The following is an 18993-nucleotide window of genomic DNA, read 5'->3' as shown; positions in this document are numbered from 1 at the left end:
TCATCAAAAAATGTACAAATTAAGAAAAATACCTAAATTATTTATATCCCTCATCGAAAAGTTTGGTAATCTTTCAAGTAGTATCATTGATAGCACCATCTATACACAATAAAATGAGAGAATATGAGGCGTAAAGCTCTGGTGATTTAAATAAATTTCAAGTTAAAAAAATATTTATTTAATATATTAGATTTTCACTACAACCTGCAGCCTGAAAGAGGAGAAGCTCGTGTTCGGACGCAGTTCAGTTTAGTTATACGAAATACTTTATAAAACTGAAGAGTGTTTATTCAGTACAATAGCATTAACATAGAGTAAAATGTAATAATATATACAAGTATAGAAACTACAAAAGTACATGTGTATTAAACTTCAATTTTTAACTCAATTAGCTTAAGAAAAGAGAAAACAATTAAATAATTGAGCTAATTTGTTTCCTAAATCTATGTATAAGTGTACTTAGTTTAGGGATTGCTCTAATTAGTGCATTATAATATTCTGGGTCCAAAATTTATGCTATGTGTTAATCCAGCAGTTGTGTGGCATATGAGTGTATTTAGAAAAAAAAATCTGTAATTTTGTCTCAAACAGTATTCATGAGGATCAATTTAAAATTAATTTAGATTTTTATGTTAGTAAATCAGCAATGTTTTTCATACATTTTTTCTAGATATGATACTCTAAATTCCTGAAAAATTAATGTGATAATTCTTTTTTGGAGCAACATTAAAAGGTGGGGTGTCGATTTTGCCATTCTACCATCACGTAATAAGTTATACCATACTAATTACAAATTGAAACAGAGCTAAATACACTATACGCAGAACATAATATATAGTTAAGAGCGGAGAATGAAAATTTTTTGGATTGTTTTACGCAATCTGTTACACGGGAAGAAGATATGCTTGATGGTCAATAATAATACCTAAATATTTAACTTGTGTGAATCAAAGAGCCTTTTTGCTATGTGTAAGTGTCAAGCATTGGTTTATGTGAGATTTTTTTAAGGTTTGTCATTTTAACATCTGAAATAAAGTATTTCGTTTATCGTACTTGTGAGGATATACTTGATTGGATATAATAGTTATGAATTAAATGGTCAAAAATAGCTTGAGGTTTTCATTTCATTTCTCATTTATAATAATCTGCCGAAATGTAAAATTTGAAGCCATTGCGTTAGGCATTCTACGTATCTGCTATTGGTGATAAGAAAGATTAGTATCGCATATCCCTTTAACGGAGAAAAATAATTTGATTTTTCCCCACCCATAAAAATTACGTTCTTTTCATTTTACTCAAGATTTTAACCACTTTCACTTCCCCCAAAAATATAATTTCCTGCAACTGAAAATAATAATATGGTGATCATAGTCTGTTCCATTAATTATACCATTAAGGGTCATTGTGTTCAAATTGTGTAGACTTGTGTGCCCCAACTTCCTTTCCTGTAGTTAAGAAATGCGTAGAAAAAGGCAGTAATAAAGAAATTTTCCTTATACGACCGAATAACATGCAATACAGAACCCATTTAATGGCAAAGAATAACTATGCCTTAGGAAGTAATTTACATCTTATTCCATTCTCTCTTGCTTTCATAAAATGGGCAGTCATTTCGCTTCGGATATCTTGGCTGCATTCTCTTTATCTTTGAGAAGTAGTATTCTTTCATTTTCGTTCGTTACTGAAATATATCGCAAGCCACTAAATTAGAACTCATTTCCTTCCAAGTTTGAAGACAAGCCAGCTAAGTATTTCTCGGACAGGAATCCAATATCTTCTCTGCGGTCCGCACGCCATGTTGCGGGCTGTTTTGACCTAATTCCGTCATCACAGTAGATACATTTATTCCTGATTCTTTTGTTTCTTTATACAAACCTCAGCGTTATTTTGTTCCAAACTTCAAATTACCGGTAAATTTATGTGTTTTAAAAGTATTTTTCTCAAATTTCCATAATCGCATAGAGTTAGACATGCAGTCAACATAATAAAGGAAGGAGATCAGGATACTCCTGAGAGATCTTGATACATTTGCTATACTATTATACCATATATAAGAGAAAGGATTGCTTTGGTAAACAAAATCAAGTTTTGCGAAAATCACTTTTTCAACTTAGGCCTATTATAAGTCTACTAAGAACAAATACGGGTAACTTTCGGCGCTGGACTCTGGACTCATCTCGCTAGTATTATCACCTTCATCTCATTCAGATGCTAGATAACTACAGCAGTTGATAAAGCTCTTCAAATAACCAATTAAAATATCTTTGATACAAACATTTTTGCTACTAGTGCTACTATTCCTGTCACTACACTTTTTGCTGCTGCTGCTACTACTATTATTACAACTAATGTATTTAATTCGTAACTGTAAGTAATTTTTGTATAATCTCTTTGCTATGTATTGTTTCTAAATATCAGTACTTAATTTCTAACCCTAAGGCATTTCTTATATTATATATGCTGCAAGTAATATCATTAATTTCATAGGGTTATTCTTTGAGATATTTCAAATGAAAGAGCTTAATACTACTTTTCTCGTTTTTTTGCTTCCTTTTCCAGATGAAAATTGTTTTATATGAAACATTTCATTCCGCGTTTTGGGAAAGTCATTGATTTAATTCCCAATATACTCAGTCAATTTTATTTATTTTAATTGGTTATTTTACAACGCTTTATCAACATCTAAGGCTATTTAGCGTCTAAATGAGGTGAAGGTGATAATGCCGGTGAAATGAGTCCGGGGTCCAGCACCTAAAGTTACCCGGCATTTGCTCATATTGGGTTGAGGGAAAACCCCGGAAAAAACCTCAACCAGGTAACTTGCCCCAACCGGGAATCGAACTCGGGCCACCTGGTTTCGCGGCCAGACGCTCTAGCCGTTACTCCACAGGTGTGGACTGCTCAGGCAATTTAAGAGAGCATTGTATCATTATAAGTGATTGAAAGAATTTTAGTTTTGTCCTTTAAATTTGCAGAAATTTTATCCGAACAAATGGAACTTTTCGTTCAGCATAGGAATTTTAAAACGCAGTGCAGTGTGACAACGATGTAATGGTTATTATTGACTGCAGAGAGGCAGCTATACAGTACGTTGTCGTAGACGAAGTACCCTGAACAGCTGGCGTGTTCGAAACGACGACGGTTGAGAAAACGCGAAATGCAAACATGACACAAACGTTTGGTTTTAAAGACGTCTCGGAAATTTTGATTTCTTGTATGCAAGTTTACCGGTTACCTCTTTAAAATGAAAGTGGGAGGGAACTGTTTCTAATTGCCTGAAAATGCTTGCAGTACGACAAATGTAGTTTTCTTAAATAATTGAATTGATTTTTTAACGTAAAAATAAGCTTTTCGTACTTCTTGTGTCCACATACAGTTTAATTGAAATTACATCAAAAGAGTTTAAAATATTATATTTAATTTTGTTCCTTTAACGTAAAATAGCATATCGTATTTTTTTTTTTTTTTTGCCTTTGAGTTTAATAACCTTGTTTTTATAACGTGAAATATACATAATTATTGGTGTGTGGATAAGCTTCAGGGCTTCTACCGCGTTGTCTTGGTGTTAGTGGCTAACGTTTCGACCGCTTTAAAGCCCTGAAGCTTATCCACACACCATGTACACCAGCCGCGGAAGCCTAGGAGAACACTATACATAATTATTGTTTTAATTCCTGAGAATATTCAATTGAAATGGGAGTGTAGAAATATTTCTTAATCTTTTAAATTTATTTTGAAATAAGCCTATCTTACTGATGTGTTCTCTGAATATTTAATTAAAATAGGTTGTAAAGTTTATTTTAAATTTTTCAAGATTTTGTTTAACGTGAAGTGAACAGTGTTCTCTAACACAGTATAACATAAAAATTAAACAGTATATCATCTGTATTTTTCTTACGAGTTTAAAAACAAAGTCAGTGACGATGACTTTTCTACTTCTCTGTTCATAAGAAGCCAGATGAAGGGGTTGTTCAAAGCAACAGAGACTTATTTGCACTCCCTACTGATTACAGAGCGTTGCACAATCTCGTAATGTATTTTAAAATGCAAATTTTCTGCGAAATTATTCAAAACATAGCAAAGTAGTATTTAATTTTTGTTACTCTTTGCTAAACGAATCATCCACCAGAATTAAAGACGTTACCTACGGTTCACCTTGTATATATACAGAGTGATTCATGAGGATTTACCGTCCTTTGTGGAGCTTATTTCCGAAGACATTCTGAGCTAGAAATAGTATATAAACATAGTTCCTATTCTCAATATTTACTGAGTTACGTTTTGTTATTCGAACGCATTGCTGTGAACGCGTGATCTTGGTCAGCGTGCACGCAGCCAGGGCGAGCGCTACGGAAATCGAAGATGGCCGTATGCAGTTACGTAGAGCAAAGAGTGGCGTTCACAAGCGTGCGGCCAAGTGTACTCATGCGGACGGCGACATTTTTTAATGTGTTGTAAACTCTCCAAGATTGTAAATTAGGATGCAAAATTTAACTGCAAATAATTAAGTTGGTGGAAGTGGTGTGATTTGTAATAATTGTTGTGATAAGTGTGTAAAAATAATGCAATTTTCTAGTTAAAAATAGAAAAAGATGTCTGTACGAAGCAACTAAGGAGTTCACAACATATTTTTAGCTTCATAATACTTACCAATTAAAGAAATGATACTTTGTATTATTCTTTTATCTTCAAACTAAAGAAAAAAACTTATTTTACAAACAACTTTAAATTAGTGCAACTGTGAAAATATTGAGAATAGAAACTATGTTTATATGACATTTTTTGCTCAAGATGCCTTCAGAAATAAGCTCCGTAAAGGACTGTAAATCCTCGTGAATCACTCTGTATATATACATACACTCAGGCATGTCAATTGATGCCCACAGGAGCAAGCGCGCGCTTTAGAGCCCAGGAGAGCCTGAGCGCTTTACAGACGGAAGAGGTGGTATATGCCGCTTGGTCGAGCTATATTCAGGGACGGCCAGCACTGATTCAGTAGATAAAGGGAAGAGAACTTATTAAAACTGTATCCATGTTAATTTTTAGATTTGTCTGAGAAGTATAAGTGCATTATAAGAATGTAAGTTTTAATTTTAATGCTCATTTTTCACAAGTCTTTTCGTATAGAAAAGTGAAATTTTTAGGTATAGGCCTATTTATTTAGCAGCCTTACAGAATGTTTTCGTAAATCTAATATACCGTATAGGCCTATACGTATTACTGAAGATAGTGTATTGAAAATTTTGAAAATATTCGCATGGAAATTGTTTGTAAGAAAATGAGTTAACAAAGCAACTACTGTTACATCATAAGCAAAAGATACGTGCCCATGTGTTGTAAAAATGTCAGCTCTATAGCTTCAGAAGATTTCGAGAAAATAATTTAATATTCTGATGATAGGAAGTTGCTCACAAATATCACCTTAAAAGCATAATGCCATAAAAGTTTTGTTATGTAATATTAGTTACACTTAAAACAGATACAGTACCTAGGTAACTTTGCTTTGTACTGTAATACTGTTTTTGTTAGTTTATTGATTACTTTTCTAAGGCTAAAGATACCATCAATATAAATTCCAACTTATCATGTCATATTCAATCTCTTTCTTTGGAATATCACTTTCTTTATGAATGATGTGTTTCATCCACTTAATACAGTATAATATTATACTACTATGGAGTTTAAGTGAATATTCCTTCTTAACTCTCTATTATGTTATTAAGATTTAAAACACAAGTGCAATATTAAGAAATCAGTGTTAGTACTTTTGTTTTATAGACAATATAGATAATATTAAACAGAAAGGAGCCATATAAAAATAACGACATAAAATTTCACGTTCCGTTTGAAATTTGTGCACCACTGTTTTCTTAATCTAACAGGTTGCTTATTCATATACACAACCCTTCCTCTTTTCATACTTAGCGCTTGCTGCCCGGGCTCGACGTCAAGGTCAGAAAAATGCGCTTGCTTTGACATCACTGACATCCACACACAGGTCAATTGATGTCCTGATCTTTGATTAAAATAAATTGAAGTTCGCTATATAAGTTCAATACTTTGTAATTACGTATTCCAAAATAGCTGCTCTTATATTATTATTGTTTTGTGTTTCTTCCCATACTTATTAAAACCTTCGTCTTATCGGCTTCAGATCTGGTTTTGGCGTTTTCGAATTTCTTTATGTTTTACAGTTTTTTTTACGACATTTCATACATATATCATGCAATATTTTCAACTTTAAGATCCTACGTCTCCAAAATCGGTGTATGGGTCTTTCTAAAAAGCAACTTAATCTTACAAGGGGAGCTGAAGCGTCCGTCCAATTCTAATGCGGATTATTTTCACCACTAACGACCAGCACTGATACGCACAAATGCATTCCATGAATAATGGTGCGATGTGTTAGCTTAATAAATTTATTGAGTGTTATGAAGCAGTCTGAAATGAACTGGAAATTCAATTTTACGTATCAATAGGCAGTTTATCAGCATTAGTGGCGATTTCAAACATTTACACCACTGTGGGGGGAGACAAATGAGGCTCGGACAGCGATAAACTAGATGATGTAATATTTATATCAAGTTGCTTACTAATTGAAGTCCCTCTAAACAAAATAAAATGCAGCTTTTGCTTTTGATTTGAAATGCCGGGTCAAAGCAGTTCAATGTCTCTTATAAATAGCTGTGGCGTTCTAACGTTCATAAGTGAAAACTTCAGTGACATTGAATGTAGATAATTAAAACTAACGAAGCGTGATGAAATGAAACTAGTTTAGTTTAGTTTATTTAAAAGCAGTTAGATAATACAAAATTGTAATAGGCGTAGTCAAATTTAAAACTATTTACAGGTACAAAGGGCAGGTACCGTCTCGTCCCAGAATCGACCGACTCGTCCCGACGTAATTTTCGGTGCGTTAATGCAATAGTCTAAGTCGTCCCCACCTAATTCTCGGCGCGTTAATCCTATAGTCCAACTCGTCTCGGATGTGCAGGAAGAGGTGAAACCAGGTATAGACAAAGTATTCCCCCCACTTTGTGCAGACTTGGAACTGCGCAACTATCTTGCGGGTTAGTGTGGTTAAAAATTTTATCTTTCATGAGTATAATTGTGTCTATTTTATAACAAAAAATTTAATCAAATAATGAAATTACTTAAAAATGAATAAAAGTCAGATGTTTAAAAGAAAACAAGGTCTCATTTTAACTGTAATTATGCGATATTATCCGTACAAATTGCAGGCGTGAGTATTCCCCATTCTTATACTTGACCAGTATCTGATTTAAAGTCAAGTAGAGCTTTCATAAAAGTGGCTATGGAAGGATGTGGAGAGTAGAAAGTATTGGAAAGGTGTGAGTGAAAGGATTCACAGGCATTTATAGTTTGGTAAGTGCAGCAGAAAAATCAGCCCATATTGTCGGTGGGAATGAAGAGAACGGAAACAAATAAGTGTTCGTCAAATATTCTTAAAATTTTGCCAATTGTTGATCATTCAGCGCCATTGGCAGCATATAGAAGACGAAACATTCTTCGACCTCAGATGGCCAAACACCAACTCAGCCATGCCCCAATTTCATTCTTTCCTTTATAGTTATTTGACATACCAAGATTCTGAATTTTCGCCTACCAAACCTTCGTCAAATGAAACCTACAGCCACTTATTTTTGCATAAGGCCATAATTTGTTAACAATTTTATTGTGAATAGCCTTTTCAAAATCTACTACCACTGTGGTAGGCTCAGAAGACAAATTATGTTTACTACAAAGGTCTGTGATTGCCAGAATTCGAAAAATATTTAAGCCGGGGACGAGACGGGTTCCTGGATTAGCGAAACATATTTCATCCGGGGACGAGACGGGTTGTTTATTTGCAGACCGGGGGCGAGAGGCGTTTCGCCCGTTACAAATTAGTTAAAATTACGTTCAATATACTGTATTCCTATATTGTTTAATAGTTTTTTCAGTGATGCTTGTCTTTTAATTTAGTTTTAAAAACTCTTCCATTATCATTATTTCTAATGCTAAAAGGAATTTTATTAAAAAGTTTCACACACAACAAAATGGCTAAAACCACATTTAAGAATAGTTACATTATGGTTATTTTATTTCTAGTTTCATGACAATGTATCGTATTACCAGAATCATGTTTATATAAATGTTCATACTGTATATTAACATAATATTAGTAAAAACATGTAGTGATGAGAGAGAATTAAATATTCATTGAATAAGGAGTTACAATGTTCTCTTGGACCATAACCCTTAAGAATACGCACAGATTTTTTCTGAAGAAGAAAAACGTCTTTGCAGAGACACTATTTTCTCACAATAAAACGCCATAATTCAAAAGAGACTGGTTTATGATAGGCATAACATAATATGATAATCGTATTGCATATAACAATAATAGAATCTGATCTGTTTGGGTATGGATAATTTTAATTTATTATTATAAATCTAAGAGTATTATGATAGTAGTTACTAGTTATATTATGAATAAAAGATGAGAGTTTCCATATGACAAACAACAATGCATAATCTGAAAGGACAAATGAAAATCGTATATAATTAAAATGGCTACTACAAATCAAAATCGGGCACAATGTGTTTTTTGGTATGCTAAATTTGAGAGTGTTAAAAGAGTTCAAAGGGAATTTCGACGTAGGTATGGTGTGCGTAATGTACCTAAATACGGTTTCATAATGTTGTGGTATCGAACATTTGTATAAATAGGTTCTGTGCTAAAAAAACATGCAGGAAATCGCAAGCGAAACCCAGTACGAGAAGCAGCTGTCTCTTGGCTTGACACCCAAACTTCCCAGATCTGACCCCTCCTGAATTCATCGTGTGGAGTTTTGTTAAAGACATTGTCTATTCACAGAACCTCCTGAATTCTTCGTGTGTGGTTCTCTTAAAGACATTGTCTATTCACAGAAACCCAGAAACATTGATGAGCTGAGAGTAAAAATTAACCAAGATTTTCAACAAATCATCCCTCTTATGTTACAATGGACATGGACTGAATTGCATCACCGTTATGAGTTGTGCAGGGTGCGCAATGGGGGTCATGCTGAGCTCTGAGGAATCTCCCATCTTTCAGTACTGTATGCGCAAAGATTCAGCAAATGAAGTTCAGTAGTAAATGTTTTACGGTGGTTTTGTTTTATCCATACCCAAACGGATTAGCCTGTAATTCTATGCGAAGGAAGTGTATAGACGTCAGATTCTTGTTAACATGGCTAATTTTATTCCATAACCATCCAAAAGTAACCAGTGGACGATAATTCAATTGTCAAGAGTGGAAATCCATGGTACAGCGAGCATATAACCTCGATTTCTCATCACTTGGCTTTAATTTCTTCAGACCTTTATAGAAAGCCTTAAAGCAATGGTCATCAACACAGACCACCCTGGGACTAGCGTCTCTGACCCGCGGAAAACACACTGCACTATGGTGCACTCGTAGCTGCTAGCGGGTATGCTCTCTACCTCTTCCTGCTGCACGACGGGGCACACGGGACAGCTCCGCTTACCCTTTACCCAATACAGCGAGTGCTGACGACCACTGCCTTAAAGGGACACACATATGAAATTAAGATTGGAGAGCAGAAATGATTCAATTATAAGCCAATCTCTTTTCTTCGTTGATGCCTACCCACATAATGTGCCTCCTATAGGCTATATAGCTTCATAAAATATGTCATTGTTATTCCTAATCACCCTGTATAGATATATTAATTTATACTTTCTGTTTTGGCGCTTGCTTGCAGGTGGCGTGGCTTCGAGTTGACACTCAAACAATCTTGACGATAGCCACGCACGTGATAACGAAGAACCACCGGATAGGTGTCTCCCACAGCGACCACCGGACATGGTACCTACAGATCCGTGACGTCAGGGAATCCGACCGCGGCTGGTACATGTGTCAGATCAACACGGACCCCATGAAGAGCCAAGTGGGCTACCTGGAGGTTGTGGGTGAGTGTGTCGCGGTCCGCCGCAAAGCGAGCTTATACATTCTGACCTTTTAAGTGCGTTTCGATGTCGACGTAAGTTCACTCCATTTGGTCCTATATTAAAACACTCACTACAACTCTTGTTCCTCCGAAATTCTGTATAGTTTCAGCGGTATTGTCAGTGCATACGTGAAATCTTGAATGGTGGAAATTCTGGCAGCTAGTGAGAATTTATATTCTGCTTAGAGACTTCCAGCATATCAATCGAAATTGCTTCAGAAGACGAGCTTAAAGGGCCTCTGTAGTGTTTCAGGCTGTAGCGCGTTTGTCTTCTTATCCGGAGTTGTGTCCGGACATGGGTTCGATTCCGTCTTGGACTGTTTATCTGATTGGGTTTTCCTAGGTTTTCCCAATTATAAATCGAATGTCAGGTAACCCACTAGTGAATCTTTATCCTCATGTAGCCAAAAACCAATTTTATCGATGCCAAATAGTTCACTTTTTGATAAAATTGAATTATAACAATTGACTGGTCAGTATCTAGATTCCAATTAAATAAAGGGTGGATGGTAACCTCTGCACCAAAATTAAACTAATAATAGATCATGAGGAGAGATTTAAAAAATCTAAATATTTTTTTTTTCTCTAACATTCACCGTTTAAGAGGAAATCGTTATGTTTCTTGAAGCATTTGACAACTTCACCACTACTGCAATAACTCTAAGCAAGCTCGGCCTACACTCCATGTCTTCCCCTCCCTCTCTGCTGTACTCAGTTGTAAACATGCAACGTGCGCTGCGTTGTAAGGTTTATTTCAACGATTTTCGCTATTATTCATTTTAATTTTTAGTTGGTTATTTAACGACGCTGTATCAACTACTAGGTTATTTAGCGTCGATGAGATTGGTGATAGCGAGATGGTACTCATATTTGGCAAGATAAGGCCGAGGATTCGCCATAGATTACTGACTGAGTCACGCTAGTGGCTTCAATTTAAGTTTGTGGCTAAATGGTTTAATTTGAACAAAAAAAGATTCAAGACATTCACTGTTCATATTATTTTTACCTATCTGACTGCGTAGCCATCAGCCATTTCTATCGGGCCATTACTGCAATACAGCGCTTCAATAATTGGGAAAAGACTATTTTTTTCCTGCTTAACGATGCTTCATGGAAGGAAAAGTGTAGCCTAATTAATAAAAGTTTTGTTATATTTAACATGTTGAATCACGTCTTAAATTTTGGTGCAGAGGTTACCATACACTCTGTATAAGTGAAATGTATAGGCATATAGGGAGAATAGGCACAAGAAATACAGTGCATTAGCATCTTACAAAATGAATTAGACTGTAAATAATTTATCATTTATTTAAATTATTCCTAACAATACGAGGTCTGAGGTGTAAGTCATGCCATTTTTTTTTTGTATGAATGGGGGCACGTTTCGTAATTCTGAAATATGCTAATCAAAGGGCAGAATATGTATCAGCCTTGTAGTAGGGTAAGGTATGACAGGGATTAAACACCCATGAATATCTCAGTATTATGCTGCTCTTGTTTATTTCGATAGTTATAATACGAGTAGCATTACGGCATATATGCCCAACCTAAAAATCCCTAAAATCCCATTGGTTCACATCCTCTCTGCATGGCGGTCGTCTTACAATTGCATTGCTCATAATATCACTCTCTGTGCGATAACCACACCACACTGCCATCTACTGATGCGACCACATACTCGTATATGGATGCACGGCACGACGATCGAATCATAACTGAATTCACATTGCTTTCTGCGATATAACCATACATCACACTGTCATCTAATGATGCGACCGTATGCTACGGATGCCATACGACACACGACGTCTCCTGATGCCAACAGTAGTGGTGGTGGTGGTGGTGGTGGTGGTCCAGTTGAAGTTCATTACCAATCGTTGTCCCAAAACGGACTTATTTATCCTGATTAATAAGAGTAACATCAACAGATGACCTACTTAATAATTTTAATAAATTGTGTCTTTCTTTTAATTTCGCTCATTTTTTTGTATTGTCGCTATCAGCACAGAAATAATAACCGAGCTGTACAGTGATCTGAACGAATATTATGTTGTTTAGTCAACTGTCCGAACACAGGTCTGAACCTCACAAGGGATACCAAGAAGGAACCACTTATGAGGCAACTAAGCCAGAAGATAAAGGATAGGGTGGCCAGTTCCTTTTCCCCCTCCATTGTATACATCGCCTCCTAGCTACATATTACACTTGTCAGACTTCAGATGCATACAAACAAAAATTGTTTTCCTCTGAGATATCGTCAAGTGAGATGTACTGTCTGCTAATAGATGTACTCGTACATATCAGCCAGAATCTTAGTTTCGAATATATATTAGTCGCAAACTTTCCGTGCGATATAGTCTATTATTATTATTATTATTATTATTATTATTATTATTATTATTATTATTATTATTATTATTATTATTATTATTGTGGTTTATTTAACGATACTCGCAACTGCAGTGGTTATATCTGAGTCGCCGGTGTGCCGGAATTTTGTCCCGCAGGAGCTCTTTTACATGCCAGTAAATCTACTGTCATGAGCCTGTTGCATTCACACTTAAATGCCATCGATCTGGACTGGGATCGAACCCGCAACCTCGAGCACAGAAGACCAGCGCTTTACCGACTACACTACCGAGACTGACGCGTGCGATATATATTGTAAAGTTATATTTATTTTATAAAATTCCAATATTTGGAAATAATACGTAACAATGAGACAAGTCATATCTTAATTTTATGATAATTTATTTCAGTTAGGTTTGTAACATTATTTTACAGATTCCCTGTATATTACATGCAAAATCCGAATTTTAATCATGGCGATGAAACGGCGATGATGGTGATAGTGGTGGAATAACATGGGTAAAATAATGACGAACTAAATCTAAGTTTTTAGAGAGAACCTGTCTGAGATTCTCTTTCTCAGCCTTTCATCCCTTCATCTTTTATAAAAACAAAATTCTTTGTTTAATATCACATAAAAATCCGCGGTGCGACAGCCTATGAAGTTCAAATACCGACCAGCTAGTTGCTGGACTCAGATCCATATGCCTAAAGAGAAGTGAACGATCATTCAACCAGAACAGAGGAATCGTGTGGTTAGCACAATGATTTCAGCCGTTATAGCTGGTTTCCGTACCCTTATTTCGCTACCTACAGTAGTTCTGGAAATTCACCACGATGTTGATTGGGCACCGGTTCCGTACACTGGCTGAAAATTCGTGACAAAATTCCTTCTCTATGAGCACACTAACCAGCACGCATTCCGTAACGCGAATCCTAAGTATGATGCCCTAGACCTGTGGACGTCAGCATTCACTGAAATGGGTAACGGGTAAGGAGTGCAACGAAATATGCTCCATCGTGCAGAAAGGGAGAGGTAGACAGCATACTCGCCAGCAGCCACGGATGCACGCTAGTGCTTCTCTTATCCGCGAGTAAGAGACGGTAGCCCGAGGGTGCACTGTGCTGATGACATCTGCCTTAAACCATCACGCTACGACATGGGACCCTTTGTTTTATTATAAATTTGAATTTCGTAATATTAATTTATAGACTCCCTGTATTATGTTTATAAAATAAAAACTTAATCTGAGAGACGAAACGACAGAGTCGGCGATGGTAGTGGTAGTAACGGTGATCTTGGTGGAACAACGTTAGTATGAGAGTGACAAAATCAACTTACGTCATCGCAGTGAACTTATCTTTAAGTCAATTTCTCAATGCGAAATACAATACAAATTGGTTTACTGAGGTTTGAATCGCTTTATCTTTTCTAAGAACAAAAGTATATGTTTAACCAAATATTTGTTTATTTATCATACAGTATGTATAATTATTTCAATATATCGGCATTTTAGGGCCAGAGATTCGAGACTAGGGTTAAATTTTTCTTTTCTCCGTAATGTTATCTCTTCTTGGATTGCGTATAGGCTACAGGAGAAATGTTGGGTTCAGTACTTCCATATGTACTTCTTCATATAATATGCGTAAAATAACATCAGATTTCCCATTATATCTATGTATGGAAGCAGTTTCTCTTTCAGAGACTTTAAAACATTTCTGACCACGTATGCAGAAATATTCAATGGCCTAAGATATAAGAAGAATATGCTATCAATTTTTTTTCATTACTATGTACTTTTCAGAATTGACCCATAAAGTTTTTTTGCAAATATATATGATCTCCCTCTATATATTATATAGAGACCAGTATAAATGCTATGGAGTTTCGCAATTCATGTGTACGCATCCAGTACTGTGTGCAAAAAAAAAAAACAATAAAACAGCGAAGCATCAGTCATGTCCAACTTTATGAATATTTCTTCAAGTGCTTCCAGACTGAAAAATAGAGAAATCGTCTGGAAAATATTTATCTTTCAGTCTCTGGAACTGCGTTCAGTTTTCAACAGAATTGAATTTTACTGCAGACATGGATTTCGCACGCTGGGAGACTTGTGTTTATATTGCAGTACTACATCTATTGTCTTCAATTTAGAATTTGTTTATCAAGATTGGTATTAGGTCAAAGGTTCGAAGTTGTAAACACTGTTGAGTAGATGAAAGAATTTATTGCATTACGAAGATAATGTTAATGCAAAATGAGACAAATACATAGAAAACAAGCACAAAATAAACAAAATGAACAAAACGAAGTACAAATACAAAAATACACATAAAGTAACACGTCAATACAAAATAAATCAAACAATACAGTTACAAAACAATATCACAAATACAAAACAAGAACACAAATACAAAACCACATCATGAACACGACTCACAACACAAAAACAAAAACGCAGCACAAAAATGTTTTAGAACACAGTCATCCTTAACATTAAGCTGCAAGAAATATTAAACGCTTACGAGGCACTAGAAACACTTATAAAAATCGACCAATTTTATCACACGCGAGAAACATAAGCACTTTTAACACTTACTTACTTACTTACTTACTTACTTACTGGCTTTTAAGGAACGTGGAGGTTCATTGCCGCCCTCACATAAGCCCGCCATTGGTCCCTATCCTGAGCAAGATTAATCCATTCTCTATCATCATATCCCACCTTCCTCAAATCCATTTTAATATTATCTTCCCATCTACGTCTCGGCATCCCTAAAGATCTTTTTCACTCCGGCTCCCAACTAACACTCTATATGCATTTCTGGATTCGCCCATACGTGCTACATGCCCTGCCCATCTCAAACGTCTGAATTTAATGTTCCTAATTTTGTCAGGTAAAGAATACAAAGCGTGCACTTCTGTGTTGTGTAACTTTCTCCATTCTCCTGTAACTTCATCCCTCTTAGCCCCAAATATTTCCCTAAGCACCTTATTCTCAAACACCCTTAACCTATGTTCCTCTCTCAAAGTGAGAGTCCAAGTTTCACAACCATAAAGAACAACCGGTAATATAACTGTTTTATAAATTCTAACTTTCAGATTTTTTGACAGCAGACTTGATGATAAAAGCTTCTCAACCGAATAATAACAGGCATTTCCCATATTTATTCTGTGTTTAATTTCCTAGCGAGTATCATTTATATTTGTTACTGTTGCTTCAAGATATTTGAACTTCTCCACCTCTTCAAAAGTTAAATTACCTAACCTAACCTTTCAACACTTACACTACGCTTATTCATTCCCAAAACTTTCTGCAGCACTAGACACTTCCAATAAACCCAAAAGAATGAGAAATACAGAAAACAAGTAGAACACAGGGAAATGAGAAACAACATATGGAACTCTAACGCAATAATTAATTATTCATTATACACTTACACTTACATGGATATGTAGGGGAGAGTCGGGTAATATCGGACATCGGCTAATATCGGACAGTGCGTTTCTTTCATTTACAACCATATGGTAGTACTTGAATGACATGGTTACGTTTCTCTATGCGACATCACAGAAACGTAACCATGTCAATCAGGTACTATCATCGTGTGGTAGATGAAAGAAACTCACTGTCCGATATTACCCGTTGTCCGATACTACTCGACTCTCCCCTATGTATGTATGTATGTATGTATGTATGTATGTATGTATGTATGTATGTATGTATATATGTATGTATGTATGTATGTATGTTTGTATGTAATAGTTAAGTCTATTGGTATCGTCTAAAAATATTTAGCGGCAATCGATTTTCATATCTTCACTCGGACGTGGATTCGAACCCTACTTGAGCTGATAATCTGTTTTTTTTTTTTGTGGTAAATTTTTCCAACTGTGGCACGAATATTATGTGATTCTCTGGCGAATATTCGAATTCATTCACCAGAATAATATCGCGCTATCTCTTATATCATAGATGGTATATAATCGATATTATGTCGCTAATTAATTACCTGATTGAAATACTTGTGTTTTTATTTGAAATAAAATCACGTGTGGAAGCAGTTAATACAACTTTGCTAATTATCCGATAAAGGACATATTGTATTATATAGTTTTGATTTATAATTCGCCAACTCTGATAACTTCATTAATTTCAAGAGAACTATGGTATAAAATTGGTTTTATGTAACAAAGCTAATTATCAAAGCTCGGAACTTGGGGACTTGTGTCTTTGCACGTGACTAAGCGACCGGACTTCAATGTCAACAAACTCCCGCTTCCAGCACGGAAGTACTGTCAGTTCTGCTACAAAATTGGTTTCTGGCTCCGACAACATATTGATAATATTATGGTAGGTTGAAACACGTAATTTCATAGCATATATATAATAAAAATAAACATGAAAAATATATCAAATTTACACGTAATTTCATAGCATATATATAATAGAAATAAACATGAAATATATATCAAATTTACTGTTCTGCTGTGTACATTTTATTACAGTGTATGACTACCTACATTCGAAGATTTTTCGGTATTAGACTTAAAATACTGAATTTTTTCACTGTTACTGTTTTCTGTTCGATTTTCAGCAGTTGCTAGCTGATCTCGTATCTGAGAAAGATAAGTATATCCTAAATTTTTCTCGAAAATAGTTTTCAATTTGTGTGTCACTACTAGGGCAGATCCCTCTACGACTTGATCCATGGCTATGAACAGATTTTTCTCCAATTTGAGGGACTGCAATGCCTTTCAATGAATTCCGTTTCTAGCCTCTAGTTTGTGTGTGGCACAACTTACAAAATATAAACTCTCCATCTCCTCCGAATTTCTCCACGAAATTCTGTATCTTAAATTTAAAGCAAAATGTATTTTCAAACTCCTATAATACTCATTCGAAATAACACGTATTTTCTATTTCCTCAAACAGACCGTTTACCTTTAATTCTCTGAATGTCATTGGGTTCGACATAACAGTTTCTTCGTCCGTCTTCCTGTCATTAGTTGTGGCCACTTTCTTAGTACATACGACTGTCCCTGAGCACTGGCAGCGTGAGCTTTGTGTACGTTGTACCTGTAACCTTACTCATGCACACGACACAAGTCCCCAAGTTCCGAGCTTTACTAATTATAAATAATTTATTACGTTCTCAAACGTTTAAATTCAGAATGTCAGTTGAAACGAAAACTTCAAGTTTCAGTTAATGAAGACAGACTTCATTTTCTGTAATTGTAAGGTGATAAGAAAAATTGGTTTTAAGTTTTATTATTGCCTAATACTGACGTAGAATGCATTTCGTTTGGCTTCCTCTTCCCATTAATTTTCAAATATTTCTATACAATATCAAATCCATTTCCTTCAATGTAGATAGTTCATCTTACACAGGTGATCAGTGAGACATTCATGGTCTGTTTACACACTGAATATGGCAACTGCTGTCTCTCTTGACATGCATACCATCAATCATATTTCATCATCGTACATGAACAGTAAATGCGGACACATGTAGGAAACGACAGATACATCGGCAACTACAGAGGATCTTATGTAGTGTGAAGGAAAGAATCAATAACATGTGAAGAGAACATTGGGAAAATAATCAAAGTCAAAATTCGCTTAAGGGTGATGTTATCATCTAATTCAGTATATTACTGTAAACTTTAGTGTTTTTTTCTTCTAAAAGGTGGTAAAGCAGAATTTTCACCACGGATACAGTCGTCCTTTTCTACTTTTCCATTAGGAACAGCAATATATTGAATTAGATGATAGCATCACCCTTAAGGGAACTGTGACTTTAATTGTTTTTCCCTGTACTTTTTATATACATTAAATTCTATGAAAAATATGGTAATATAAATATCGGAAGAAAAAACAGATAATGGCAGCGACTAGTAGATTACACAGTACATACATACATACATACATACATACATACATACATACATACATACATACATACATACATACATACATACATACATACATACATACATACATACATACATACATACATACATACATACATACATACATACATACATACATTACATACACACACGTACGCACGATGAAGACTGTTTATAATGCTAATGTACAAACAATTTGATTTTCAAATTTTCGATTTAATTTTAATTACATATTCGGTGAACACAGCCAATAAGAAAAGCTTATTTTCCATTATACAAATGAAGGGTACACGGGAAAAACGATCAAGGTCCATCAAAAATCGAAATTGAGTTAATAATGCTATCTTATAGTGGAAAGAAAGTACTATCAAGTGATCTAGCTAGTAATAAGAAATCATAATTCTTGATATTCCACTACGTCAATTTCTATTAAATACACACCTAACTAAGTATTAAGTGCTTAAACTTTAAAATTCGCTTTTCTCGAAACTTTCTAAAATGGACCTTGATCGTTATTCCCGTGTACCCTTCAAATGTAATTAATGATTTTAACAAGTCTCCTTTTGTCGTACTACGAGCATTTTCGTCAGCCAATTAGAAATAATTACCTCCCACTTTAATTTTTGAAGTAGTAATAGTTCTCGTTGTCTCACGCATTCCTTGCATACGCGAACTGCATCTCTGTTCAGACAGCTTTACAGTGTTGTCAGAGCG

At 35.2% G+C, this 18993-nt stretch overlaps 2 protein-coding genes across 6 annotated transcripts in view; one reads left to right on the top strand and one right to left on the bottom strand.

Annotated features, from left to right (window-relative positions):
- LOC138712054 (neurotrimin-like) overlaps positions 1 to 18993 on the top strand; it is a 236606-nt gene that overhangs the window by 37455 nt on the left and 180158 nt on the right. Inside the window, exon 2 of the mRNA XM_069843449.1 lies at positions 9771 to 9978. Within this exon, the coding sequence (XP_069699550.1) occupies positions 9921 to 9978 (58 nt within the window). The 5' untranslated portion in view covers positions 9771 to 9920. The remainder of the gene's footprint in view (positions 1 to 9770; positions 9979 to 18993) is intronic.
- LOC138712053 (sodium-coupled monocarboxylate transporter 2-like) overlaps positions 1 to 18993 on the bottom strand; it is a 156194-nt gene that overhangs the window by 56584 nt on the left and 80617 nt on the right. The window lies entirely within an intron of this gene.

This window comes from Periplaneta americana, chromosome 13, assembly GCF_040183065.1.
Source record: "Periplaneta americana isolate PAMFEO1 chromosome 13, P.americana_PAMFEO1_priV1, whole genome shotgun sequence".
NCBI classification, from domain to species: domain Eukaryota; kingdom Metazoa; phylum Arthropoda; class Insecta; order Blattodea; family Blattidae; genus Periplaneta; species Periplaneta americana.
Note: the sequence above shows the minus strand (reverse complement) of the source record. Positions and strands in the feature narration are given on the sequence as shown.